This window comes from Sceloporus occidentalis, unplaced genomic scaffold (genome assembly GCF_023333645.1).
Source record: "Sceloporus occidentalis isolate IW3139 unplaced genomic scaffold, rSceOcc1.0.p SCAF_5, whole genome shotgun sequence".
Classification (NCBI taxonomy): domain Eukaryota; kingdom Metazoa; phylum Chordata; class Lepidosauria; order Squamata; family Phrynosomatidae; genus Sceloporus; species Sceloporus occidentalis.
In genome coordinates this window covers 164,973,978-165,001,719 of record NW_028316985.1, presented here as the reverse complement: position 1 = coordinate 165,001,719, position 27,742 = coordinate 164,973,978, and the positions used below count along the sequence as shown (strand labels likewise).

General features: G+C 40.2%; 1 protein-coding gene across 2 annotated transcripts; it reads right to left on the bottom strand.

The window, feature by feature from the left end:
• Positions 1–16: 16 nt before the first annotated feature.
• Positions 17–27,742, bottom strand: SLC9B2 (solute carrier family 9 member B2). 2 transcript variants are annotated; one of them, XM_089526045.1, is made up of 13 exons: positions 27,226–27,742; positions 20,442–20,541; positions 18,176–18,356; positions 15,001–15,171; positions 14,136–14,278; positions 11,375–11,502; positions 10,559–10,734; positions 8,156–8,262; positions 7,675–7,824; positions 4,859–4,967; positions 3,595–3,731; positions 1,697–1,926; positions 17–269 (listed from the first exon to the last, which is right to left on the bottom strand). In XM_089526045.1, the coding sequence occupies exons 2-13, from the start codon at positions 20,529–20,531 to the stop codon at positions 200–202; spliced, it is 1,692 nt and encodes a 563-aa protein (XP_089382171.1). In that variant the 5' UTR covers positions 20,532–20,541; positions 27,226–27,742; the 3' UTR covers positions 17–199. The 2 variants fall into 2 exon arrangements, with proteins under 2 accessions (XP_089382171.1, XP_089382172.1); XM_089526046.1 differs by having other exon boundaries at positions 17–1,926.

Sequence of the window (27,742 nt, the reverse complement as noted above, 5' to 3'; positions counted from 1 at the left end):
TTTACAAACCCTTTATTTAACACGTGAAATATTGTTTCAAGTAAAAATAATTATTATAATAAAACAACATTTTTGTTGATCAGTGTAGACTACTATTGTTAGTAGTCTGCTATTGTTAGTACTTCAGCTGTTATACTCCCTTGCCATTGCGCATCATGGATGAGGCTGACAGGAGTTAAATTCCCAAATGTCTAGACGGTCAAAGATTCCTCTGCTGGGTGAAACTGTCGCCAACTAGGCATTTCTTCTTAGAAGCAGAAGTGACAGAACTGAAATGGTTCAATTACTATCTGATGAGCAATTTTAAATATATTTTGTTTTATAAAATAATACATATATAGTTTTTAAAAAGCATAAACTTACACAGTACTTCCCCATTCAAACAATACATGGGGCTCAAAATTATACTGTCCATGCCTTTCCTGCAAATAAATAAAACTATTTGGTTGGAGTCTGTCTGTCTGTCTTGCTCTTAAACATAGTATACTTATTCATGTTTCCTATATCCCATATTCTAGCCTATGAGGGAGCAGATCTCTAGATGTTTTGTTCCTCCAACTGTAATCCACATAGTCAATAATCAGGAATTATGTGCGTTTAAGTCCAAAACATTTGAACATTTAGTTTCTGATCACCCTGGATCATTTAATCTATTATGGAATGTTGGCACATTGGCCTCCTTTCATTTTTAGCTAGACATGTTATCAGTACTACTGACATGACCATCTCAGAATGTTCTAATTTTACACAATAATAACAAAAATATTCATGATTCATCAGACAGAATTTTTTTGTTTTTTATTACAAATACTTATAAAAGGTCCAGACAGCAAGTAAGAGGCACTGTGTCTGAGAAACAGGGCTATTCCTTTTCTAAGAAAATGCTTGAAGCCCAGTATCATTAAAATATTTTAAAAATAAAACAAATGCAGATTATCAACCATAATTGAGGCTGCAATCCTAGAAATACTTACCTGAGGGTAAGTCCCATTTAACTGAGTTGTATTTACTTCTGAATAGACATGGATAAGGTTTGCACTGTATGGGCATTTTAATTGGGTAAAAGTCCTAGTTACAATTGCTTTTTGGGCTCCTTTCTGTTTTAAAGAAAATAAATGCCAGTTTGTCCATTGTTACCACATCCTGCCTTGGTCTGTTAAAAAGCAATGAGCTGGGATTTTATGAGGTGTTCTATGATCACATCCATGATCCACTCCATGATCCATGATTACATTCATGGTTATTTTCTTCCACCCTTGATCTTGTATATCTTTTTGTTCCAAGACCTTTGTCTTGGAAGCCATGTCAAATGCATCAGGTTCTCCTGCTAGCTGGCATTTGAATCTCCCCAGTCAGACCACTAACTTTATTCTAGCTGATAACCTGTATATCCGACTTAGAAATTTTACTTGGGACAGCTACTATTTAGGATTCCAATATAAATATGAAGTTGTATGCTGATTTAATGCAACCATATTTTTCTATCAGTATCTTTCTTTTTAACAGGATCTGCATGTGTCTACCATGCAGACACAGGATCTACCATATAGATGTATGGTCTACATGGATCTACCATGAATTTCAAAGGCCTTTGGACTTCTGCACACCACCATTGGGTATGTTTATTTCTAAAAATTTCTATCACTTTAGTGTGATGAGGAGAAGGGATCATGCCTTAATACTTTCCTATACTGACCCATGTGTTGCCATTTCTTCTCCTGCTGCTTGTCCATTATCTTCTTCACCATTTGCCCCAGTTGTTTTGTGGAGAAGTTGGGGCCCTGCTAGGCCAATTATTAGAGCTCCAATAGGAGCTGTGATCAGAATTGCCAAGAAAGCTACTGTCAAGACATCCATGCCATATTTTTCTAATACTTCATCTTGGTGCATTCGTGCTGTATCTAGAGCAACAGAACCAATTGCAGCCTGACAGAAGAGAGAGAGACAGAGAAAACAACAATGTGCCTTATAAAGAAAACAAAGTGCTTTATCAGAAAACAGTCCTGTATCTTCCTAGAGTTTCCTTGAGTTAGTATTTGGAACAGAAGGGCCACTAAGCTTAAGCTTACATAGCATGGTATGCAGCTAATTCCATGTCTGCAAGATATGGGCATACTATAAATTGAGGGCTTGTAACCAAGGATCCAAGGTTTGTGAACTGGGTACAAAAAAATGTAATTTTCTCCCTTTTGTCTCCTTCCAGTTAGTTAGGTTCTTATCACACCACATCATTATGCCAGGTTATTCCATTCAAAAACCACTTCAGCCATAGAAATCTACTAGGTGAGTTTTGGGAGGTCAGGGCCTCGACAGACAGGTGATAAACACTGATCTGGGGGCAAAGTGGGGGTGTGATGTTCACACAACGCACTCCCCAATGCTGCTCTGACACTGCTGTCATGTCGTGCGCCTGACCACACAGCAGGGGGCATCACAGGGCTCCTCTGGCACTGTGTTCAGATGACGCAGTGGCAAAGGGGCGCCGAAAAGCCAAGGCGCCGGCAGCTATGGCGCCCTTTCCGTGGTGCAAAAAGGCCAGATCGGGAGAGCAGAGGGTAGTTGCCATGGCCCTGATTTAGCAAAGAAAGAGACAGCTGCAGGCCATCCCTTAGGGGTGGTCTGTTCAGCCCCTCAATCTCTCAGCCTCAATGGAAGCCAAAGGCAACCTCCCCTCTAACAAATATTTTTTTAAAACAGTAACTGTGGCAGCAGCACTGGGACATGGATCTTTAGAAAATACCACTGTGCAGTAAAGGTGTCTGTCTAGTGACTTTCAAATGCTAACAGATCAGGGTTGCACCATTACTGCACTAGCAAACCATTTATATATATTTAAAAATTAGAAAAAATTAAAAAAAGTATTTCAAGAGCAAAAAGCACAGAAAATATAGCTATTCTCTTGGGAAGTCTTGTTCTCCTGCCCCAAGCACTAGAACTAGTCTGAGGCTTCCCTACCAGAGATTTCCTTGGGAACCTTCAGAGGGACAACCAGACCATGCCAAAATCATGCCCATTAATTAATAATTTTAATAAAGCAGAATAAGACATCCACACTCAAATTACTGAATTCTGGAGGAAAGGGGGTCATTAACACATTATTTCCATCATGAAAAAAGTTGCATTCCCAATGACGATGCAACACAATGACACTGGGAGGACCATTATGTTGTATGATAAGACTGAGACAAAAGTGAGACTAAACCACTGCCATGATGGTATAACGGCGTGATGTGATAAGGACCTCAGAAAATTGTGTTTAAGTGCTTATTTCTGGGTTGGGAGTCTAAAGTCTAAATCCATCTGCCTTGGTCCAGGCCTCAGAGGGGGAGAAGAACCACTGGACCTCATCCCCTTTCCCTCCACCATTCCCTTCTCCTTTTGTTTCGTGTCTTTTAGATTGTAAGCCTGAGGGCAGGGAACTGTCTGATTAAAAATAATAATTGTAAGCCGCTCTGAGAGCCATTAGGACTGAAGGGCAGGGTATAAATACCTTAAATAAATAAATAAATAAATAAATAAAGGGTTAATATGACTGCCTAATAGGTCTTTGACTCAAAAGTGATTAGGAAGCACAACTACAAAGACATACTGTACCTGGACAGTTGCTTTGGGGATCCATGCCAAAGAAATAAATATTTTCTCCTTGATATTAAAGCCAGCAAAGCACACCAAGAGGAATGTGGCTGTAATTCGGGTTGTCAGTCCAACAAATATTGTGGCCACACAAAGTCCTGCAGCCAATAAATACAAACAGAAAAACAAACAAATGTATTCCTCTTCATAGTAAGGACATAGGTAAAGCACAGGTCATGTGTTCCGAAACAAGTGGTTCTTCTGGACAACAGATGGGAGCATTGGCAGCCAAAAGCCACATTGCAGATCTTTGCTTCTTTGTCAGCTAATCTTTTAACAGGGCAACCATTTTCTCAATGTAAATACTTTTTGTAATTCATTACTTTACACTTTAACGATTGAGTATCTCAGAATTCCAAAATCTAAAATACTTCAAAATCCAAAATTGTCTACATGGCTGAGATAGTGACACCTTTTCTTTCTGATGGTTCAGTGTACCAAAACTTTGTTTCATGCACAAACATTATTAAAATATTGTGTATAAAACACCAGAACACTTGAATTCTGGTGTTCCCCACAGGTCAACTGTTGGCCGCCTTGGTCATTAGGGAAAGTGAGGGGGGGGGGGGGCAGCTGAGTGCTGAAACTGCTTGTGGTGCCATTGAGTTGGCCACCTTGGTCCTCCTTTTTTAACAGTGTACAGCCTTTCCTCCCATCGAATCTAGATTACCACAGCATGCTCTACATGTGTCTACCCTTGAGAAGTGTTTGAAAGCTTCAAGTGGTACAAAATGCTGCCAGTTATGCTACTAACTGTTATATAGAACTGACATAGTATTTTTCTGGTACTGAAAGACATGTGCTGGCTGCCAGTTGCACTTGTGGCCCAGTTCAAGGTGCTGGCTTTAGCCCTTAAAACAGGTGTGGGACTGTTGTGGCCTTCAGCCATCCCCCAATGTTTTCAGGCCCTCAGGGGTCTGACCACCAATTGTTTAGAGGCAGGTGGCAAAATTTCTTGGCCTCACATCTCCTTGGTGCATACAGACAAGTTTCACAAAATTATGGGCCTCTTGGGGCCATTTTAGGACACAGAGAGACCTTCTTCTAGCCATGATGTATACTGGAACTCAGTACAGTGAAAACATGGCTAAGGGGAGGATTTTTCTCCTTACCAAGAAGCAAACTGGAAATCAAGATGATAAAAATCCACGTGGTGAAAATGCCCTTAGATAAGCTAGCCACCAATTAGTTAAATGATAGTCAGCACTTTTCTGAGAAGACTTACCAACAGTTTCAGGCTTAAGAGATGCAACAGATATTTCAGCTCCAATTAAACCGAAGAGAAAAGGTTGGAAAATGTCCCAGGCAACTGCAATAATTTTTTCTACCTCTTTCTGAAAAGAAAAAAAGAAAAAGAAAACAAAAATATCTAGTATTTTCAGTAAGTGGTTTGGTGGCAGTGTTAGAATCCTTGTTAGAATTCTACCAGATGTATGATTCCTATATGTATGGGCATGATGGGGGTTGGGGTGTTTTTAGCTATGGCTAGTGGTAGATGTAGATATGTATTAGCTGAGCTGTGCCAGGTGGCTGTTATCTAAAGACCTTGAAACGCTGGTCTCAGAAGCTTGGAATGTAGGCACGGAGCTGAGGGGATAGTAGCTATTAGGGGGAGCAATGGGGGATTGTGAACTGGGAAGGAGGTGAGGAGTTTGTTGCACGCACTTTTGCAGGAGGTGGAGTGGAAAAAATTGGAGTTTTTATGTATCGGCTTTGGTTGGAGGGGGCAGTCTCAGCTTGAAAGCTGAACGGAGTTGAATCACTGATCCTGGATCTATCAATAAAGTTCTGCTCATTCATCATACGGCTGACTAGTTGATTTTCAAAGGAACAGATTCCCTGTTCTGACATGTGGCACATACCTGCTTTGAAGGTTTGTAGAATATAATTAATGCCTTCCTAATATCCAACATAAGTTTTAAAAATTAATTGACCCAATGCAACTGTTATTTGCCCAATGGCACCTTGTGGGTTTCCAGGGCTGAGAGAGGATTCAAACCCTGGTCTCCAGAGTACAATGTTCAAACCACTAGACCACACTGGCTCTTATGGGGGGGACAAAAATTGTCTCCTATAATGATTCTGCCCTCCATGAAATTTTCTTTTAGTCTACAGATTTCTAGCAGTGCTAAAACTTCAGCTGACGATGTATAAGAAAAGGGGCAGGTAGGTAAAATACTGAGGCAATTCAAATACAGCTGCACCCTTAGTACACTCTTGGTTACTGCTTACATTATTTAATGTCAAAAATGAAATGGCCTGAAGAGAGTATCCTGTGATGTATGACACTTCAGACTTGAGTCTCTCAAAAATATTTTTATTTAATACTACAAATGCTAAGATGGAACTATTTTTGAAACCTAATATTTTATTCAATTGTCTTTCTAAACTCTGCTAGGAAAAATTACTTTCTTGACCTATTACTTTAGGAGGTATAGTTTTTAAAAAAAGATTTCCAAGATGTGATTACAATTTACAATTGTCTACTTTCTCAAATTTCAGTCTGTGTTCACTAGAACACAATGGTTCTGATCTTACCCTAGCTATTTGCAACAAACAGGCATACACAGTAGACATAAAAAATGTATTCAGGCAAATGAACCTCACAACAGTGCAGGTAGGGAAATGCATCTGCATCAGCTGATCAGTGCAAGCATTTCTAAGCATGAGCTAAGAATAATTACCTACTATAAAACAATACTACTGACATCATTCATCCCCTCTTTTTCCAGCAATCAGTGTTGTTGCTATGTATCCAAAATGGTATCACATATACACAAGAGGAAGTCTTTTTTGGACTACAGCTTCCATGCTCATTGAAGATCTGGAAATTGTAGTCTTTAGAAAAAGTTGTTTTCCAGTATCTGATATTAGCAGGTTTGGGGGAGTGATGGTTGGAATCCTAAATCAGCAGACATACAATGAATCTTTGCAGGAGAGCATAAGGGGGGAAGGAATCTCCAAAACACTTAGTGAATGTAGTACCATATGTGGTGAGAGTGGGAATGGCATGGAGTGTTTGGAATGCTGAATAGAAGTCCTCCACACTAAATGTTTCCTTACCCATCTATCTTGTCTAAGGAGCTTATCACATGACACTGTTATACCACAACTGCACTGTGTTATTCCCATCTTTGCCTGGATCCTATTGCATGATGCTATGATTCTCTCATGATGTACTGTGCTGAACCACTTTTGGAGCATTTAGAAATTCTTTTCCCACTGGAAGAGGTCTGTTAATGACCTCCTATCATGTTATGGTTTATTAAACATTTTGAGTCTGAATGTTTCATTCCACTTTGCTGTGATGTTGGGAGAGTAATGGGCAAAGTGTGGCTGTCGACCCATTGTTCCTTCCTCAGGAATTCCCCAGGAATCTCCAGCAGAGAAAACTTGAGACTACTTTTAGTGGTTAGGCTGGTCAGAGACTAGAGCTCCTAAGAAAACCACTTTGCATTCATCCTTTGTTTTCTACAATTTTCTTTTACATTATTTTAAATTTTGTGTGTGTGTGTGTGAGTGAGTGTATGTATGTATGTATTTAGAGGGTAGTGTAATAGTGCAGTTCTGATGCAATACTATTAAGTATTAATGCCCAGAAAAATCAAGAGGTTCAGATAAAATGTTTGAAGAGAAAATAGAGTCAATATACATAGGTTTAAAGAGTAATATATATAAACAAATAGAACTAGACAAGTGTTGGTTCATGGAGGAAAGCATAGGAAAAAATGGCAGAAATTGCATGGTGTGTTTTCATTATGTAATTGTAAAATTGTGGGTTTGCTGTTGTTGCTTTTAAAAAGCAACAGCCATGAAGCAGGAATGGTGCAAACCAGTTAAATGGCATCATAGTATTTCAAGTGCAAGAAAGCTAACACTGGAACTAACACTGAAGCACAAATGCAGTGATAGTGAGAGAGTCATTGCCATTCCTCTACTTTTCCAAGGATAAGACACATATTTTTCAAGTAGAACAACCCAAAACAACTGACAAATGTGTTACAAAATCTAGTATTTTGGACTCAAAATGATACCACTCACTTTATTATCAGACCATGCTACTCCAGCCAGAAATGCTAAGACGATTGTGCAGAGTCCTCCAGTTCCAGGGAAACCAAAATAATTGCTGCCAAAGATAGCAAACATAGACAGACCCAACACAAAGAATGCTCTCTTCCATACAAGCGATTCCTAGGACCAGTGAAGCAAAATGAAAACATGGGTCTTAATAAATGTCACACCATAAATGAGAAGAATGTAAATACATTTGCAGTTCTACATAGTTGAAACTAATCTGCTTGGAATTTATTTTATTTCTACTGTACCAACTTAACCCTCTCCTTTTTAAAAATCATTTTCAGCCAAGGAATGGAGAGCTTATTTTAAGTCTGTAACCCCGCTTTTTAGTCTGTAACCCCGTTTCGATCCACCGGGAGAGGCGAGGAAACATAAATAAATAAATAAATAAATAAATAAATAAATAAATAAATAAATACTTTTTGAAATATATTTTTTTCATTACCTGATCCTTGCTTGGAAAGTAGCGAAGAAAAATTCCTAAAAGGCCACCAGCTGCTATACCAACTGCAACTTCCAGTATACCATGGAGGATATTATCTAGAGTGGAGCCTGTTTTGGAAAAGGACAAACAGTGGGACTGAATGGATTTTTGAACAATTTCCTTCACACTTTTTATCAATGTAATTTCCTTGACTTTAAGATGCTCTGTCTCCCACTACCCACATGGCCAGAAGAAGGAGCAGCCGGATATCTCTCCATATCATCTTAACGTAGAACAACAAAATTATGAGAAAATGCAGGCCTGTGACTAATGTGGTAATATTTCTTCTCCTGTATGCTATAATAATTAATAATAATAATAATAATAATAATAATAATTTTTATCCCACCCCTCTGAGAACAATCGGGGCGGCTAACAAAGTTAAAAATACAGAACATATAAAATCCCTGATACCCTCCCCTCCTTAAAAAAGTATTAAACCCAATGCAGAATTTAGGGGGGGGGGGACAAGTTAAAAACTGACCAGAAGGTCAACAACATCAAAACAGCAAACAATCAATGGGAGCAGCAGTATCTTATTCCCAGACGTTTTTCTGAGGCCAGGTTCTCTATTCTGGGAAGGCCTGTCGGAAGAGATCCATCTTAACAGCCTTTTTAAAGCTGTCTAAGGATGTAAGTAGACGGATCTCATCTGGCAGGCCATTCCATAATCTGGGGGTGACAATGGAAAATGCCCTCTGGGAGGTAGCCGAGAGCCTAGATTTTTGTGGCTGAAGTAGGCTCCTCCCAGAGGAGAGGAGTGCGCGGAAAGGATTGTAGGGGAAAAGGCACCTTTGCCTGATGAAGAAGACAGTGAAGCTTTGAAAGCTTGCAATATGAATTTTATGCATTTTGGTTGATTCAATAAAAGTATCACTGTTTTGTGGATTTTGGATGTTACTGTACTTTGCTATATGGCCAACATAGCTACCTCTGGACATAATTTTGACTGGGGCAGGGGAGACTAGAAGAGTCCTGATAACTTTACCTAAAGTCTTGATAATTTTATCCAAAAGGCAAATAATGAGGGAAAGGAATCCAAAGGCCTTTTAGTTATGGTAGTCTTCCCCAACCTAATTCCCTAGAGATGTCTTGGATTACAACACCTATCATTTTTAGCCAGCATGACTAAACATCTGACTAGTTGGAGATTATGACCTAAATCAAACTGCTAGTCTCAACTAAAGAAAACCCATTGAACCAGTTGTCAGTAGGCCCTTACTTATGTAAGTCCTACTGATTCAGTGAGTCTCTTCTAGCTGGAGTAATAATTGGATTTCAGTCTATGGCCTACATCCAGTTGTTAGCCTGAATCAGAAAACAGCCCATTAAAACATTGGGAGCTTGGTAAGTCAACACTTACATTGGATCCATTGATTCAATGGGTCTCCTCTATTTGGGACTAACGATTGGATATAGACTTATGGGAGTTGTATAGAAGACAACAGGGTTTTTGGAGGCTACTCTACTGCAACACAGTTTCCACTTTTCTCTAAACTACAGGTGAAGGATGGAAAAAATCAATTTCAAAAGAGTTCTTAAGGGCTACATTACAGTGATAGTTGAGGCCAAAGCAAAAGATTGAGATAAAAATTGCCAGCCAGCATATTATAGCATAATGCATTTAATGCTAGGAACTAAGCTTGAAAAGAGGAACTGGAGAAAAACTTGTGGGAAAGCTTGGTAACAAATAATAGGGAGATGAGGTAAAGATTAAAATAATACAAAAGCTTCAATAAAACCAAATTTACATTGTTTCTAACAACATTTTGTTGTTGTTGTATGCAACCTTGAAGTTGTTTTTGACTTATGACGACCCTAAAGCGAACCTATCCTGGGTTTTTTTCCTGGGTGTTTCTTCAGAGGGGGTTTGCCATTGCCATCCTCTGAGGCTGAGAGTGTGTGACTTGCCAAAGGTCAACCAATGGGTTTTCATGGCTGAGCCAGGATTCGAACCCTATTCTCCAGAGTCCTAGTCCAACACTCAAACCACTATAGCACACTGGCTACAAACCTTTAAAATAGCACTGCATACCATTAAAAGCCCACCTTGAGTCAGTTTATAAAAGCCTAATGGCAAAAAAAATGTTTTAACTTGCTGATGGAAAGAGAGGGCCATGCTGGCTAGCCCAGGGAGGGAAATGAGATCCCAGAGGATGTGGATTGGCTGCAGAGTCTGAGTTTCATCACCCTTGCTGTAAGCCTCAGTTGGTCATAAACCTGGATCACATAACACTACAAGTGGGAGTGAATAATAGGTTCTGATGTAAAATACCCATGTAATAACACACACTATTTGAAAGTAGTAAACTGGCACATCAAGCAAGGAAAGCAGGTCATCAGTTCTAGGGAGTATCTGGTTACCTGAAGAGAAGGCTATCCCTAAGCAGGTATTAAAACCTGTGATGGCTAGGATGTCATCAAAACTTCCAGCAGCCATTAGCAAGGTTGGGACACCCTTGTCAACACCATATCCTCCTCCTTGTAAAACCAACATTGAAGGGACCACAACAGCAGGAGACACTGCCCCTAGAACAAATCTGAACATATACAGTATCAGTTCTTTGTTAACGTCCATCCCCTGTGTAGACTCTGTATCGTGAGGAAGAGAAAGCAGCTACCTGCTGTTTTCCATTCTTATCAGTACTTGTATTAAATATATATGTATAACTGGGGCACTTTTTGATCAATTTTTAAAATGTCTGACTGAATAATGCAGTCCTAATTTGAGTAAAATATGGTGGGTTTTGAGCTCTCTTCTTTGATTCCAGAACAATGTTATACTATATGTACCTCTTTAAAAATTCTGAGAATCTGCAGGGATCATGGTTTTGCCAACCTGTGCTCTAAAACGGGGATTCAAACAGTATAAGACAACACAACTAGCATCTATTTTTTTTTTTACAGCACAGAGCTTGGAAAAGTTACTTGCTTGGATTATAGCTCTGAAATTACAACAATTACTATTACAACCTAGAGTCACCAGTTATATTTGAGAAAACTATCTTTTCCAAGTAGCTAGTTGTAGTCCTTCAAAATAACTTTTGTTTGTCTGGAAATAACAAATATATGGTGCAGCAGTTTTAGGCAATGCGTTCATGAAAGAAGGAAGGCAGCTTCAGCACAAGAAAAAGAAATGCATTGTTTAAAAGCTGGGGGGGGGGAGGGGAGGTGACTTACCCTAACATAAAGCCCCATTGCCAAGGCAGATTTATAAGGAAGTGAGACATAACGGCTGCTGTACATGCCTCAGTGAGGCAGGGTCCAATGCTCAATCTTAAACAGACGGCCTTTAATTTTTTTAGAGCCTGAGAGAGAAACACAGGGAGAAATCACTAGAATTATTTTGGATTTTCTCTGTTCTGCATATCTTTAATTATTTTACACTGAAGAAAAGTACTGGGATCCAAAAGATCTAGTATTCATCTTCTTTCCTAGGATCTGCAAGGTGCTCACTACTTGGGCAAACTGGGACAGGGATCTGTAGTCAAAATATTACCATCCAAGCATGTGCAGTCAGAAACAATGGTGGAAGCAGAACACTAGAAAGGTATATTTTGGATATCTAACTCCCTTAATTCTGAGCCAGCAAGACTACTTGGTGTGCAGACTGGACGTCTCTGGAAGTTGTAATTCAAAAACATAACTTTCTCAAGTTTTGGGTGGGGCAGAGGATTTTCTCCAGTGAGCTGCTCTTATAATAGACTTGTCTTCCAATATTCAGTCATATGAAAATAAGCCTCATATTCTGATGTATGTTCCCAATCAACTCCAGTATGTCCACAAGGAGGAGCTGGGAAACATTCATTTTCATTTTAGATTAGCCTCATCTTATTGTAAATTATTTAATTTTTGGCAAGCTATGGTTAATCTTAGTAATAATTTGTTAAAACAAGACAACTTCAAACCCCTGTTTAAAATGATGGCTTGTTTAAACTAAATATAGTTAAGAGTAGTCAGTTTAGAGTTCTTTGACAATTTGTGATAAAGCAGCTCATCTAAGAAAGAAGCATTAACTGCTGATCTTCCTGCTGGAGATGGACAGAGAAAGAAGGGAAGGATCCTCAGCAAAGACCAAAGCTTGCTGAGGTTCAGGCTCATAACTTGCACCATGGTTTGACAATACAAACTCAGTGAAAAGTTTATTTAAATTGTTGCTGTTTATGTGCCTTCAAGTTGTTTCTGACTTACGGCAATCCTAAAATGAACCTATTATGGCTTTTTCTTGGCAAGATTTCTTCAGAGGGGGTTTGCCATTGCCCTCCTCTGAAGCTGAGAGAGTGTGACTTGTCCAAGGTCACTCAGCTGGTTTCCATTGGTATCCAACACCAAAACCTCTACACCACACTAGCTCTCTTTATTTAACTTGCCATCCGAATATAGCTCAGAAATAAAACTGAAATTAAGAAAAAGCAAAAATGCTAACAACCAACAGAATCAGTTCTGTATGGGAAAATACTTTGTCATAAGCAGATTGGGTATTTGCCTCATGCAGTTTATGGTAAATTTAAAGCTTTGGATCATACTTCTTGGATGTCCTCTCTAAGCAGAGACTTCTCACATGCAGCACAGCTAAAAAAAATGTCACAGATTGATTCATGTTTCTACTCTAGAAACAGGTGACACATGGTTAGAGTGTGATCTGGAGCCTGGCAGATCCAAGTTCTAGTGCACATGCATCCATGAGACACTTAATTTGTGACTTTGTCTGTCAGGGATTTGAAGGGTTAAAACACAGCACACAGGGAAATGCTTGATGTGTGTGTGTTTGGCCATGAGCATTCAGCAGAATGGCAAGGTTGATCAGCACAGCTGAAGCTCATTGGCTCAAGGACACTTCAATGCCCAAGTGCACGTAGCCATGGATGATGAAACCATGTGTCTAGATTGCATAGGAGACACATGACATGGCTGCACACCTGAACTCACTGGGTTTGAGAGACCACATGGTCTGGAGACTATATAAGCCCAGGGGTTGCAAGGGTGTGGTGTGGGTTTGAAGTAGGAGTTGGATTGGTATGGTTTGGAGTTTTAGAGATCTAGTTTTGTATAATAGAACTGTGAATAAAGAGCACTTTGCGGACTTAGTTTCTCTGGTGGTATATCAGAAGAAGCTATAGCACCGGTTTGCTGTGTGTCCCCGGAGGTTCCTGCATTGCTGCAGTTCCTGGAAGACATCCAGTTGCTGTCATCCCAACTTGGACTTTGGAGCCACGCTTCGGCTTCTGGAAATTTGCCAGCTCTGCTCCAAGGGTCTGATTTAACCCCAGGACTTGTTTGAGTTGCTGACAGTGGTTGTTGGACCCCAGCAGTTGTGCTGACATTGTCTTATCTTGAGACACTGGATTTTATCTCAGTTTGACCTACCTAGCAGGTTGTTTGTGATGACAAAGTGTGTAAAAGGACTCATCTATGCTATCCTGAACTCACTGGAAGAAAGATGGAATAGAAATGTAACTAACAAACATAACCAGGTCTAGCTGCCATTGGTGATAAGTCTATTGAAGCTGTACCTCAATAAACTGAACCTTGGCTAAGTGCTCCTCTTCACATTAAATTCCCTTCAGATTTCTTTAGTTAAGGAGCCAGTACAGTACAGTAGCCAAAGTGCTGGATTAGGTGTGAGATCCACTAGGTGATCTTGGGCCAACCACTATCTTTCAGCCTAAACTACTTCATAAGGTTGTTACAAAAATAGCATGGGAAGTAGGATAGCCATGCAATTAAAATACACACACATTAACTGTCAGGAAGAATTTAGTCTAGCATTTTCCTAGCATGCTATTATTTTACATAGTAGGGGATTTTTATTTGGGAAAACATCCACACCTGCATTGGTACAACTCTGACATTGCTTTATTTTATTCAGAATCACACCCAGTCTAGCTTTCCTGATCATGACATTTTGCATACACCAAGCAATGCCCATTTGATACTCCACCTTTGGGTCAAGGCCAAGGCCAGCACGGACCAAGATAACTGACAGGGCAATGTTCCTCAAGGCTGCTCCCCATTTCACATTAATTTGGACTATGTCAGTGACATATGGGATATTTCTGAGGAGAAATCCAACAAGCAGCATCCCTACAATGAACAGAAAGAGGCATCTTATTGGCATTGCAGGTGGTGAAATTATCTGAAATGCTCTGAACAAGGCTAGAGGCCTTTAGCTATTAGTCCCCCACTCTCACAAAACACAACCTTACAAGGAAAGTCAATGTTTAATCTTTTTTTTTAAATTAGAGAAATCCCCACCGGGGGGGGGGGGGGATCATCTAAAGAATCTATGTGACAAATCATTAGCAAATCCACTCTTAACTTTAATGGGCCCAGTAATTCAAATCTGTCTTCATGAATTAAAAAAAAAAGCTAAATGAATGATTAACCATTAATTTTATACCAGTAGGGAATAGGGTGGTCACATGAAAAAGAGGGCAGAGCTCCTGAATCTTTAGCAGTAGTGTAGAAGAGCAAATATTCATAGCTGTACTGCTGCAATTTCATCTTCTAAAAAACCATTAAAGGTGCAGCAGCCTTTTCCCTTTTTTTATTAAGCCATTCTAGCAGGTTATAACCTGCCTGAGGCTGAGTCTTCCTGTTGTCTCACAGATCAAGACTACCTGAGGAAGGAGACTTGCCATAAATCTACAAAAGCTCAAGCTGCCAACTTCTTTCTTTAGTTAGTCTCAAAGGTGCTACAAGATCTCTCTACATACTGATTCTACAGACTACCATGGCTATATCTTTGAGATCAAGACTATGTATCAGTAAAATGATATTACTCTATCTGGCAATAACATACTTACCAAGAAGAGGAGGGAAGGGAGGCAAACCAGGTAATTTAATTACACCCATAAGTTTACCACCAATTACAGCAAAAAAGAAGAGGAACAAAATTCCAAAGAGATTCCCACCCGGAAGACACTCAGCGCCTGTAATAGACCAAATTACTGCCCAGACCAGAACTACTGCAGTCCCTGAAAAAGACAAGTTAAATAAATAAATAAATAAATAAATAAATAAATAAATATAGGCATTTCAAAGAATAGTTCTTAATATTTACTAATACATTTATAAAAGGTTTATTAAGGAAGGATGATTTGCAATTAAAGCAGTGGAAGAAAAAAAGTTTGCACTTGTACTATAATCCCAGTATTTTCACAGCCCCCCTTCCTCACAGAACTTCTTTTATTTCGTGAAACCCTCTTGTTTGTTGGCATGAATTTTCACAATCCAGGAAGGTGCTTGTAAATCAACACTGCATTGGTGTGCAATCACACTGTGGGGTTCAGACTGGGGTGACTGCTTTGTTAGCCCTTCATTAGAATTAAGAGAAACTTTAGTATTGTGAGGGCCTTTCCACATTACAGAGGTATAGCACTATGATAAACTTCCACTTTAACTATTCCATAGGTTCCCCTATGGAATCCTGGGATTGTTAATTTAGCAAGGGGTCTTTAGAATTGTCATCCAGAGAACTCTAAAGCTTCAAACTACAAAACCTAGATTTCCATAGGATGCATCCATGGCCATTAAAGTAGAATCACAGTGCTATAATTGTCTAGTGTAAATGGGCCCTCATCTTCCCAAACTGAATACATGCACCAGGGCTGAGAAACTTTTTTTTTACTTCAGCTCCCATAATCTCTCAGCCAATAGCTATACAGCCTGGAGTTGTAGTCCAAAAGTTAACTTTTCCAGGCTCTGATGTTCCATTTCCAGAGGTACCAATTGTTTTGTAATCCCTCCAAGGATTTCCTGATAAGGCTGTTGGTGAAGCTCAGACAAAACTTTAGAAAATACAGATCTGGTGGGGGAACATTTCAGCTATTGAGCATCAAGAGCATTAGGACAACTTCACACTTATTTTCTTCATTACTGTGCAATAATACTCTTTTTGCACAGCAATCAAATCCTACATTTACATGATAGTACAGCCTCTGATCATTTCAATGTACAGGCCTATGTCTGATAAAAGATGCCATTCTAGCACTCCAAATTCTAAATGCTTTTTAAAAATTCATTTGAGGTCCTGGAGATTTTCCTATTAGTCTACACCTTCTGTAATACTGCAGCACCTGTTTTTTCCAGTCCATCCACTGGGCTTGCTAGATGGTTCATAATTCACACAGGGAATTAGAAATGGTTAATGATTTGATAATGATGATGAAATGGCGCATTTTTTCATTAAGGAAGAAGCTCTAGGAACTTCAAGAGCAGGGACGGAGATTATATGATCTTCCCAGTGTTGGTGGTTTACAACTCTCATGATTCCTTACCACTGACTGGCTACAGTACCTAGGGGTGGTGGAAGTTGCAGTCAAGTATCACTGGGACATTTTTTCCACAATTGGTCTAGGAAGAAATCTATCCAGTCTTTGTGGAACAGTAACTAACTTTGGATACTCAATTATTTTTTATTTCAGCACTTGGTCTATACCACGCGAAACCTAACTGTTTTTGACCTAGGCACCTTTGACATTATGCTCAATGTGCCCTACTGACTTTGGTGCCTCATGTTCTTAAGAATACACTTTGACTGAGTAGCAGAATAAAGCAATTCTGTGTTTCTCCCTGGACCAAATCCAGTTTCAATGCAACCCTGGGAATGTAAACTCTCTGTGGCCGGGTGTGAACACTAAGACCTGGCACAGTAATTCATAACTTGAAATTATACCCAGAAAAATACTGGAACAATGAAGAAATGTCACTGAACTGAAAACATATCTACAACTACATGGAGATGCTAGAAGATTCTTTGATGCAAAGGAAGAATTTTCAGATAATCCAATAGTATTTGTGGAGTTTGGTTCAGGCTGCTTCACTATTATGCTTGCTTTCTCCAACAAACTTACAACAGCTTATAGAGGGCTGTCAGCCAGTCAGAACATTTTCAGGGACAAGCCAGCTTTGTTTTAGCAGTTTTAGCTTGGCTTAGCAGCGCAGGTTCATATCAGAATTTGGAAAACGAATATATTTGGATTACAATTTCCAGAATCTCCCAACAGCCAGTAGCCTTCTTGGTTGGGGGATTCTGAGAAGTACAATCTCTAAAGAGAATTTTTCTGAGCTCTGCTGCATATGTACTACATCACCCTCTGGGCTATGAAAGGTTGCATATACCACACCTTTTGGGAACTTCCAAAAGCATGTTTATATCCTCAGTATTCCATTACCATGGTGTTTACAAAAATAATGCAATTAATGTACCATGGTATTTATATAAATGCATAGTCTTTCCTTAGTCCTTATTTACAACCACTGTTTCCTTAGTTACAACCACTGATTTTCTTCCACAGTCTGCAACAACAGTAAGCAACCTGGCACCTTCTATATATTTTTGACTGCCTCTCCCAGCAATCCAGGCAACACAGTCAACGTTAAGGCACTCTGGGAGTTACATTCCAAGTATATCTTGGGGGTGACAGACTACCTACTTTTATTTGAGATGGCAAATCAAAAGATGAAATTAGTGGAAGGGGAGTCAAGTGATGTCGAGAAACAAGGAGCTGTTTTCACTTCAGAACAAGCATTTCTGAGAATAGTACCAGTGCTGATAACTGTTTCACTGGAATTCACATAACTTAAATAACGTACCTTCTTGGACTACACAGAGATAGAATAACTCAATCTAATTCAAGATACTTAATAGGACCAAGCCAGAAAAAAAAATGGGTTCGAACTGGAATGCAGTGAAATGGCATATAATGATACACTGTACACCTTCTCAGAGTACTGAATAACCTGGATTGCAAACATTGTGGGTGAGTGGTAGTCAAGCATGAGAAAGGCCAAAATACATGTCAGGTGGAGGTTAGTGTGTACAGGCCTATATCTGTACCTTATCTAATATGAACATTTGGTGATTAAGAATAAGGTAAAAATACAAATCTATAAAATAAATATTTACAACAGGAAATTTAAGATAACTTTCTTCATTCTTGCATCAGCAGCCATACTACTTTTCTTTCTTTTACATACCATATGTGACAATTTTGGCAAGTATGCCTTGTGGCGGACAAGCACAGATTTGCTTCATTTTCCCCAGTGTTGTTGACTCAGCCAGAGGTTCTTGAGGTTGTTGTCTACAGCTGCTCAGCAGAGCTGTTTCTTCAGTTTGTATATTACCATCAACAGCCTTCGAGTCCAAAACATTTGCTTCCTGAAATAAAGCAAAGAAACAATCTCAAAAGCAATAATCTATAGGTTTTCAGTTAGGTACTAAGTAGCTAAGGGCATTTTCACACTTGTCTATTGATCCACTAAAGAAGGTGACTTTATACCAGGGGCATAGCCCATGGCTTTCAGGTGGCCCCTATGGCCTTTCAGGGTCAAAATGCATTATATCAAGTTTAGAAGATCTTTTTTACCACTCTCTGATGTCCCCCAAATTTAAGTTGTTTGTTTGTTTGTTTTTAAAAAACACCTTTTCTTCCAAAATGCCCTCAAGAGTGTGAAGACGTAGGCCTGTTACAGACAGCCAAAATAAAGCTGCTTCGAGTCACTTTGGAGGTATGGTGTTTCAATGATGCATGCGTCCTAAGAGTCCGGAAGCTGCACCAAAGCTGCACTCCAGTCCTTAGGGCTGGAGCGTGGCTTTGGTACGACTTCTGGACTCTTAGGACGCATGCATCATTGAAACACCATACCTCCACTGTGACTCGAAGCAGCTTTATTTTGGCTGTCTGTAACAGGCCATGGAGTCATTTAAATGATACCTGTAAGTGTCAGGGTTATCTGAAAAGAGAATACTCAGGGGCATACATATGTTTTTAAAAAGTCACATATTACAATGCATTTATTATAACTGTATTGACAAGAAAGCTTATTTTCTGCTGTCCTGAAACTAGGACATGGAGCAATGTATTCAAGCTACAAGAAAAGAGATTCCACATTAACATTAGGAAGAACTTCCTGACAGTAATTACAATTCTATCATTCTATAATTTATCATGTATAACAAAAAGACTGTAAACTATATCCACAGCTCTGTTTACATTTACTGTTATGGTAAGATGGGGATTAGCTGAGGATCATCATAAAATAACCAGAAACTGCATAGCAGTCATCTACAGCAAGGAACACACATATTACCTACAATACTGTCTGCAGCAGAGCTTGGAAAAGTGACCTTTTAGACTACATCTGGCTCATAAACAGCACCAGAAAGCTGGGTGTGAGGTTTCTGAAAACTCGTGTCCAAAATATAAACTTTCCCAATCTTTCATTTGGAATAAGGTCCATAATGAAAACATTATAATATTAATACACACAAATGTATTTCAGTTTTTCTGGAGGCCTTGTTCCTACTAGTTCATTCTGTAAAAATCTGGGAACCTACTAAGCCTACCTGATGCCTTGTCTCCCTCTGGAAGTCTCCCAAGCTGTTGCTTCCCGAAGAGCTTGTGCTAGACTGAACTGTCTATAACTGTAGTCATGTGATGTAAGCAGTTCAAAGATTAATTCTCCAGGAGAAATGATCTATACTGACAGCCAGGAACAAAGTACCTAGAATCCTGGGAACTGTCATATGACACACCAGGGGTCTGTCCTATGGTACTACAGCAATTCTGGGAGAGAGAAGAAGGGATGGAGAAGGAAAGATAAAAAGCCAATGCAAACAGAGCAGCAGTTGGGGGGGCGGGAGAGACAGATAGTTTGTCATTTGCCAAGTTGCCTGCTCAGATAGAGCTGTGTTGCACTGAAAACCAAGAAGGAAGAAGAAGTCACTTGGAGGACTATGGGGAACTGGTGCTGCTGAAGACTGTTTTTGATCAACTGAATGCTGAATATGAAGCTTATGTTAGACAGCACCACTGACTTTGGAAAATGCTCCTTGCTGACTAGATCCAACACATGCCTGCTTCTGTAGGGATGTTCACAAGCATCTACAGTTTGAAAATATTAGAAACATATATAAATTCCAAAAAGGAAACTTTGATTTTGACATTTTATATAAGGGAGACCATTTTACTATGCCACTGTATTTAATGGGACTTGAGCATCCATGGATTTTGGTATCCATAGGGGATTCTAGAGCTAAAACCCAGCAGATACCAAGGGTTCAGTGTAATAGAATTTGAAAGGGGAAGCAACATTAAATGGTAGGAAATTGCATAGTACCAATCACACAAAATGACCCTGTTTGAAAGATCCGTATACCTGCCCACTTTAGCCCTTGTTTTACACCTGGATGTACAAGGTTGCTTTCTAGAGGCCCTGTAAGGCTGAAGTTTGTGATGAATACCTGAATGGCTTGATGCATAGGAATGCCATCCTTGTTCATGCTAGCAGAAGGTGCTGTCTCTTCATTCTCTGCCACCTGATCCTCCACCATTTTTAGAAATCTAAAATTAAAAACACAACAGAAAGAATGATCTTCTCAAATGAGAAAAGTAACATGTCTTTTGGGTTTGTTTATCCATTTTATTCCAGAGTCTATAAAAATTTATTTTGGGACTATTATACTCCTAATAGCTGAGAGACATGGCTAGTGTATTTTGGGATTGGTACTGTAAAACTGTATTTTCCAAACTTATTGTGTTACAGTAGCATTGCAGCCTTCTTGGTACTGTTCATTTCAAAGGGATTAATATTTGCCTGCTTTAGCTTCAACAGTTGGTGTTTATAATAAGGTTTGTATTTATTTATTTATTTAATTTATTTTTATTCACTCATTTAAATTAAGACAGTACTGGATTCAAACAAAACCATATAACAATATACTACATAACACATCACACATAACTATAAACTAAAACTAACACTAAAATAAACATAGACTTCCTGAATTCTCTCCTTGACTGATTTTCTTGTATCATTTCAATGACTTTTTCCATTTGAAAATAATAAATCCTTCACCCCACTTTATCTTTAACTCTCATTATTGTTACCGTAACTTGCCTTGATAATCTAAATTACCCCTTTTTTCATGTCAGCCCTAAAACAACTTTAAATGTTTTTAAAGGTTTTGATTACCACCCAGCTATTCAATGTGAATTGTGGAAATGCATGGTCTCTATCAATATTCTCTTCAGTTTGCTATTTCTGTACAGTATTTGGAACATTTTAATGTATTTTTTTCCACTTGAGCTGCTCAAGTGACCGCTCACTGACTCAATCTGAATTGGCAAAAGAAAAAGAAAGGTCTCTACCTGAAACCTGCAAAGTAAAATAAGCTTTTAAAACATTACATTAACGTTGGAAAAAGTACAGAATGTATCTCTGTATCTGGCCAAAATGTTGCCTGCACTTTTTATGTATTAAGCCAGAACAATACTCAGCCAAAGGTGTGTCTTGGAACAGATAATTAAGTAGCCTTATTATCTTAAATCTGAAGTCTCTCAACTTCTCCATCTTTGCACACTCTCTCTGCATGCATGCCTGTGCCTGCATTTCTTTTAAAACCGAGGCCTCTGAATGGAAAGCCAGTGTGGTGTAGTAGTTTGAGTGTTGGACTTGACTCTGGAGAGCATAGTTTGAATCCCTGTTCAGCCATGAAAACCCATTGGGTGACCCTGGGCAAGTCGCACTCTCTCAACCTCACAGGATGGCAATGACAAACCCCTATGAAGAAACCTGCCAAGAAAAGCCTATGATAGGGTTGCCTTAGGGTTGCCATAAGTTGGAAAGACTTGAGCGCAAACAAGCACAAGAAACCTCTTATTGCCACCAACACTGTCATGATTCCTGCACTAAAGAAAAACTAAGTAAAAACAAATATTGGGATCTAACTGATTTCATCAAAATCTGCACATGTGAATGCTTTCCAATTGTCTTTAATTGTTTTAATGGATTTTAAACTGTTTTATTGTATTTGTCAAGTTGTTTAATATGATTTTAGTCCATTTAAATCATTTGTACAGCTTTATAGTGCTTTAAATTGGTCAAATTTATATTTATTGCATACTGTCGTGAGATCCCATGATGTAAGGTGAGATATAAATATTTCAATAACTAAATGGCCTGTTCCAAAATCACACCAATAGCTTGTAGTGTCACGATGCTAAACGGGCTGCCACTTAACTTTGGTGAGGTTGAAGCAGTACCTTTCCTGAGTCTGGAAGGCATTCCTCCTCCCATTTGTATATTGAAAAGGTTGCTCACTCTCTCTGTCTTACTGAAGAACAAAGTGGTTTTGTTTCATATTGCTGATAATGAAGTTTGTTTTATGGTAGGCAAGCAAATGAAACAAATGTATATTTACACATAAAGGCACCATGGTTCCATCTGGCTTTACCAATTGCACAAAACATCTTTGTTATTTTGTAACATATGCCAAGGAACTGTGTTTCGAAAAGGTAACTTTTGGGGACAACAACTCTCAGAATCCTCTATCCAATTCTACTCAAAGTGGTGGCCTGCAGACAGCTGCAGAAGCAGTGCCCTAGTCAGCATGATTTTCTATCTTCTCATTGGGAATGAATGTGCTTATCGTCGATCTAACTCCACAAAGAACAGCTATATCTTGCCAGCTGTATGAATTTACCTGGCATGAATGTAGCCCAATACATGGGTTTCGTTACAATGGAATATGCCCAAACTTTTAATTCCGAGAGCTCTTACACAGTATAGGAATGAAATGCTGCTAACACAGCTTGACCACTGTTGCACCACCCTAAAGCTATTCTGGTCATCTAGATCAGTCTTTCTCAAGCTCATGCACTTCAAATGTGTCGAACAATTCCCATAACCAAGCTATGGATATTGGAGCTGTTGTTGTTGTTGCTGCTGCGTTATGTGCCTTCAAGTCATTTCTGACTTATGGTGGTCTTATGGTGTTTTCTTAACAATAGCAAACCCCCTTTGCCTTCCCCTGAGGCTGAGAGAGTGTGACATACCCAAGGTCACCCAGTGGGTTTCATGGCTGAGTTGGCATTCGAACTGTGGTCCCTAGAGCCCTAGTCCTCCACTCAAACCACTATACTACATGGCTGTACCGCAATAAAATTGGATGGTGCCAAGATGCAGAAGACTGAGCTTGGTGTTTGGCAAAAACAATGCAGCTCACGTATGGAAACTCTGACTAAAACTGTATTCACATTTCCCTGTATGTAGTATATGAGTTTGAACATTGCACTATAACTCTGGAGACCAGTTCAGCCGTGTCAACCCACTGGGTGACCTTGGGCAAGTCACATTCTCTCAGCCTCAGAAGATGGCAATGGCAGGCAAACCCCCTCTGAATAAACTTGACAAGAAAACCCTAAGATAGATTCACCTTAGAGTCGACATCAGTCAGAAATGATTTGAAGCCACACAACTTTTCACAAAGTGCTTAGAATGAAATGCTCTGAGGTTATATTAGATGTTTTAACAAATTATTTACTGGTTTTGCAATATAATATTAGCCTACACAAGCATCTTATGCAGTGGCCCATCACAAACATAAATAAAATAAACACCACTGGAAAATTGCTCCAAGGCTCCAAGGAAAGGGCTTTTTAGAAATGATGGACAAGGCTAATATTACCAGCCTATAGGAACAAGGCATTATTAATAGTAATAGTCTCCTGGCAGCAGTCAACTCCCTTTCTGCAAATAAATGCAGGAATACTCAGATGACAAGGCCTTGGACAAAACAGCTCCTTTATACAATCTCTTTTTATGCCTGGCCAGCATACAGCGTGGTGTAGTGGTTTGAGTGTTGGACTATGATTCTGGCGAGCAGGATTCAAATCCCAGCTTGGCCATGAAAACCCAGTGGGTGACCTTGGGCAAATTTCACTCTCTCAGCTTCAGAAGACAGCAATGGCAAACCCTTTCTGAAGAAACTTTGCCAAGAAAACCCTATGATAGGGTCATTTTAGGGTTGCCTCAACTCCAAAATGATTTGAAGGCACACAACAACAACAACCACCATACCGCTTTCATCTTTCTCTTCCGTCTAGCTGGAAGGGTTTTTTTTTAGCAGAATGGTGGATAAGAAAGATAGTGATGAAGGGCTGGAGAGACCTAGATGTGTGGTGCCAGGTTGCAACATCATGTCTGCAGTAAATAATGGAATAAAGCTTGTGCTGGAAAAGAATGTGATTCTAGTTTAGCGGATCCTATTGTAACTGTGTGCTTGCCTTACTGAGAATGCATGAACAGGCAACAAATAGAAAAGAGGACAGCAAACACCAGAGGAAACAATGTAAAGAAATAATACTGTAAAATAGTGATATCGATAAATTTGATGATAGATTGTACTGATTTGTTAATAATTTGTATGTTGATTATGTTGAATATCTGCTGAAGAAGCGTAGTATACACAATGAAGTAATTGTAATAAGATAGAGTAGGGCGGGATACATACCGCCATATAGTACGTCTTCTATACGTACTAGGGTTAGGAAGGGGCGGTGCTTCCGCACCCCCCTAACCCTAGTACGTATAGAATACGTACAAGATGGCGGCGCCCCTTCCACATGGGCGCCGCCATCTTTGCGTATCGGACGCTGAGCGTCCGTACGCGTCGCGCCGCTTGTGACGTAGCGAGCGCGCCCCTGGCGCCTCGCTATGTCGCAAACGCGACGAAAAAAGAAGCTCCATTTTGGAGCTTCTTTTTCGGTCCGCGCGGGAGTCGGGCCGTGTGAAGGCTCCGGCTCCCCCGCGGACCTACTGGCGGCGGCGGCAGAGCGCCGCAAAGTGGCGGTATGTACCCCGCCAAAGTGAAGTATTTAAAGATGGAGAATGTACTTAGGAAAACTCTTAGTATAGAATAGATCAAATAGAACATATATAAGAGATACAAGAACATTATAATTCGAGCAAAGAGGATGGAAGTCTCAGGATGTGTGAGAATGAGTTAGAGTTGTATGATAGATGATAGTTTAGATGTAGAGGTAATTAGGCGATAGTAGATGATAAGAGGGTAAATTGAGTTCCTTTTTCTTTTCTTTTCTTTCTTTTTTTTTTTTATTCTCGTTAGTAGGTATAGGGGGTCGGGCGGAGGGAAAGGGGGGTGAGGAATACGTAGAATAAATGACTTGGGAGGGGAAGGGTAGGGGTGGATGCCATGTTTGTGTATGTTTGTCGGACTGTATATACTTGTATTGTTTGTATTAAAAATTAATAAAAAATGAAAAAAAAAAAAAGAGGACAGCAGATAAAACTCTTTAAACAAGTTAAAAAAGCACAGATGTATAAGTCTGGCAAAGATTTGGGTTCCTGCTTGGCAGGGAGTTGGATTGAGTGGCTCCTGTGGTCTGTTCCAACTTTATAATTCATTTTTAAAAAATTTATTTATTGGCTTATTTATATCCCGTCTTCCTCCCGGTATAGAGACTCAAGGAGACTAACAAGACATTACCCCCTTTCTTCTTTGAATATTATTGAAATATTAAACCATAAACACTCTTATCTTCTCTTAACTTTCTCAAGCCTTGAAAATTAGTTGTTGATCATTTAACCCATTTATTTTTCCTGCAATGGCACTACAGATTTCCACGCTTTCTTGTAATTTCCCAGTGATTTTATTTGCTAATATTATTGCCAGCTTGTCCATTTCTGCCATTTAAAACCATTTAAAAAGCCAACTCTATGATTCTATGAAAGAAAATGTAAATTGTCAGAAAAGTGGAGGCTGGAGAAACAAAAGTTATTGCCCAATAAATGTTGGACAAAGCCTTATGATGGTCTTTAGAAGGTTCAAAATGTTTTGTGTCTTTTTTGCCTATGCAAGGCCTGCCTGGCAAGGTTGTTTTGCATATTGCATGTGCATATTGTTCATTTTAAATAAAATGTTTGCTGAAACCAGTTGAACCACTCTTCTTTTTTTAGGGGAGGAACCTATTCCTATTCCCAGTGTTATTTCTGCCTCGGGTACCAAATTTTCCGTTAAAAAAGCAATGCCCAGCAACACTTCTGCCAGGTTAACTGAAGTACAGTATACCCAGGCAGAAAGAAAGGACCCTGCCTTACTTTTCTTAACAGGGCAAAAACACAAGTGAGTGGACAAGTTGAGAAAGAGTGCAATTTGTCACCAGTTGAGCTGCCAAGGTGCCATCCTACAGAATGCTGGGATTTGTAGTTCTGGAAGGCAGTGGCATGCTTGGGCAGAGGAGGCTAAAGACCGTATACATCTCCAATTCTCAGGATGGAGCTACAGCTCTTAAAGTGGAGTCAAGCTGCACTATTTCAGTGGTCCCCAAACTGTGCTGTTTAAGGGACTTTGGACTTCAGCTCCCAGAATCCCAGACCATTGGCCAACATGACTGAGGCTTCTGGGAGCTGAAGTCCAAGATCTCTTAAAGGGCACAGTTTAGGGACCCAGCTTGCTGGGCATGTGTGGCTGTGAATATGTAGGTTTATATATATATCCACATGCACACACACATACATATACACACATACATAGGTGTGTGTGTGTGTGTGTGTGAAAGGGATGACATACAATACCATTAATAATAATAATAATAATAATAATATAACCTGCTTCTAAAATTGCACACACCTTTCCCCACTCACTGCATTCTTCTTCCAAAGGAGTGGAGGGAAACATGGTTGTTACACACACACATCGCGTTTTCATTTAAGGCTGCATGCATCCCCACTGCAGGAACAATCCGCTTTGACACCACCTTAACTGCCAAGGCTCTATGCTGTGGAATTCTGGGAAGTGTAGTTTTGGGGAGCCATTTCACCTTCTTCTCCCCCTGAAGAGCTCTGGGGCCACTTGTTGTTGTTGTTGTTGGCCTCCAATCCGTTCCCCACCTATGGCGACCCTAAGGCTTCCTTGGCCAGCTCCTTCAGAGGGAGGGCTGGGTGAGTAAGTGGGGTGGGTTTGCCCTGGCTATCCTCTGAGGCTGAGAGAGTGTGACTCGCCTTACCCCCCCCCCCAGGGTCCCCCCTCCCAGTGGGTTTGCATGGCTGAGGCTGGTCTCCAAACCCTGCACTGGCTCTCAACCAGCTGCAAAGCCCTAGTGCACGCGGTATCAAAGCGGGTTCTTTCTGCAGGGCGGACGCAGTCCTTCCAACCCAGCCCCCAAAGAAGGCAGAGAGAGAAGAGGAAGGAGGAGGAGGAGGAGGAGGAGGAGGGAGAAACCTACCTCTGCAAAGGCAAGGCAAGCCTGGGCTTCCAAAGATGGGAAGGCGAGCAGGGAGCTCTCCAAGGCCAAGGCCTCCTCCTCTTCCTCCCATCCAAGGCACTGAAGCCAAAGAGAGCCGGCTCCCTTCCAAATTCTCTCCCCCCTCCTGCAACAATCCGAAGTCAGGCCGGTATAAATAACGGGGAGGAAGAACCATCCGGAGGGGGAAGGGATGAGCTGTCCTTCCGTTGTGCCCAGCAGCAGCAGAGAGGCTGCAGGGGAAAGGCGGCATCACTCAGGCGGAGGGATTGCTCTTCCTCTCAGGTAGCCACAGCCAGGGCTAGCAAGGCCTCTTGGGCGCTAAGCAGGCTCAGCCCTGGCTGGCCCTTGGAGGGGAGACCGGCCAAGGGACGCCAGGGGCTGCTGTAGGCTGTGTTTCAGAGGAAGCCCCCCTCTGGGAGTATCCCTGGCCTAAGGAAAAAACAACCACCATGAACAATTTATAATAATGATAATAATAATAATACATTTATTTATA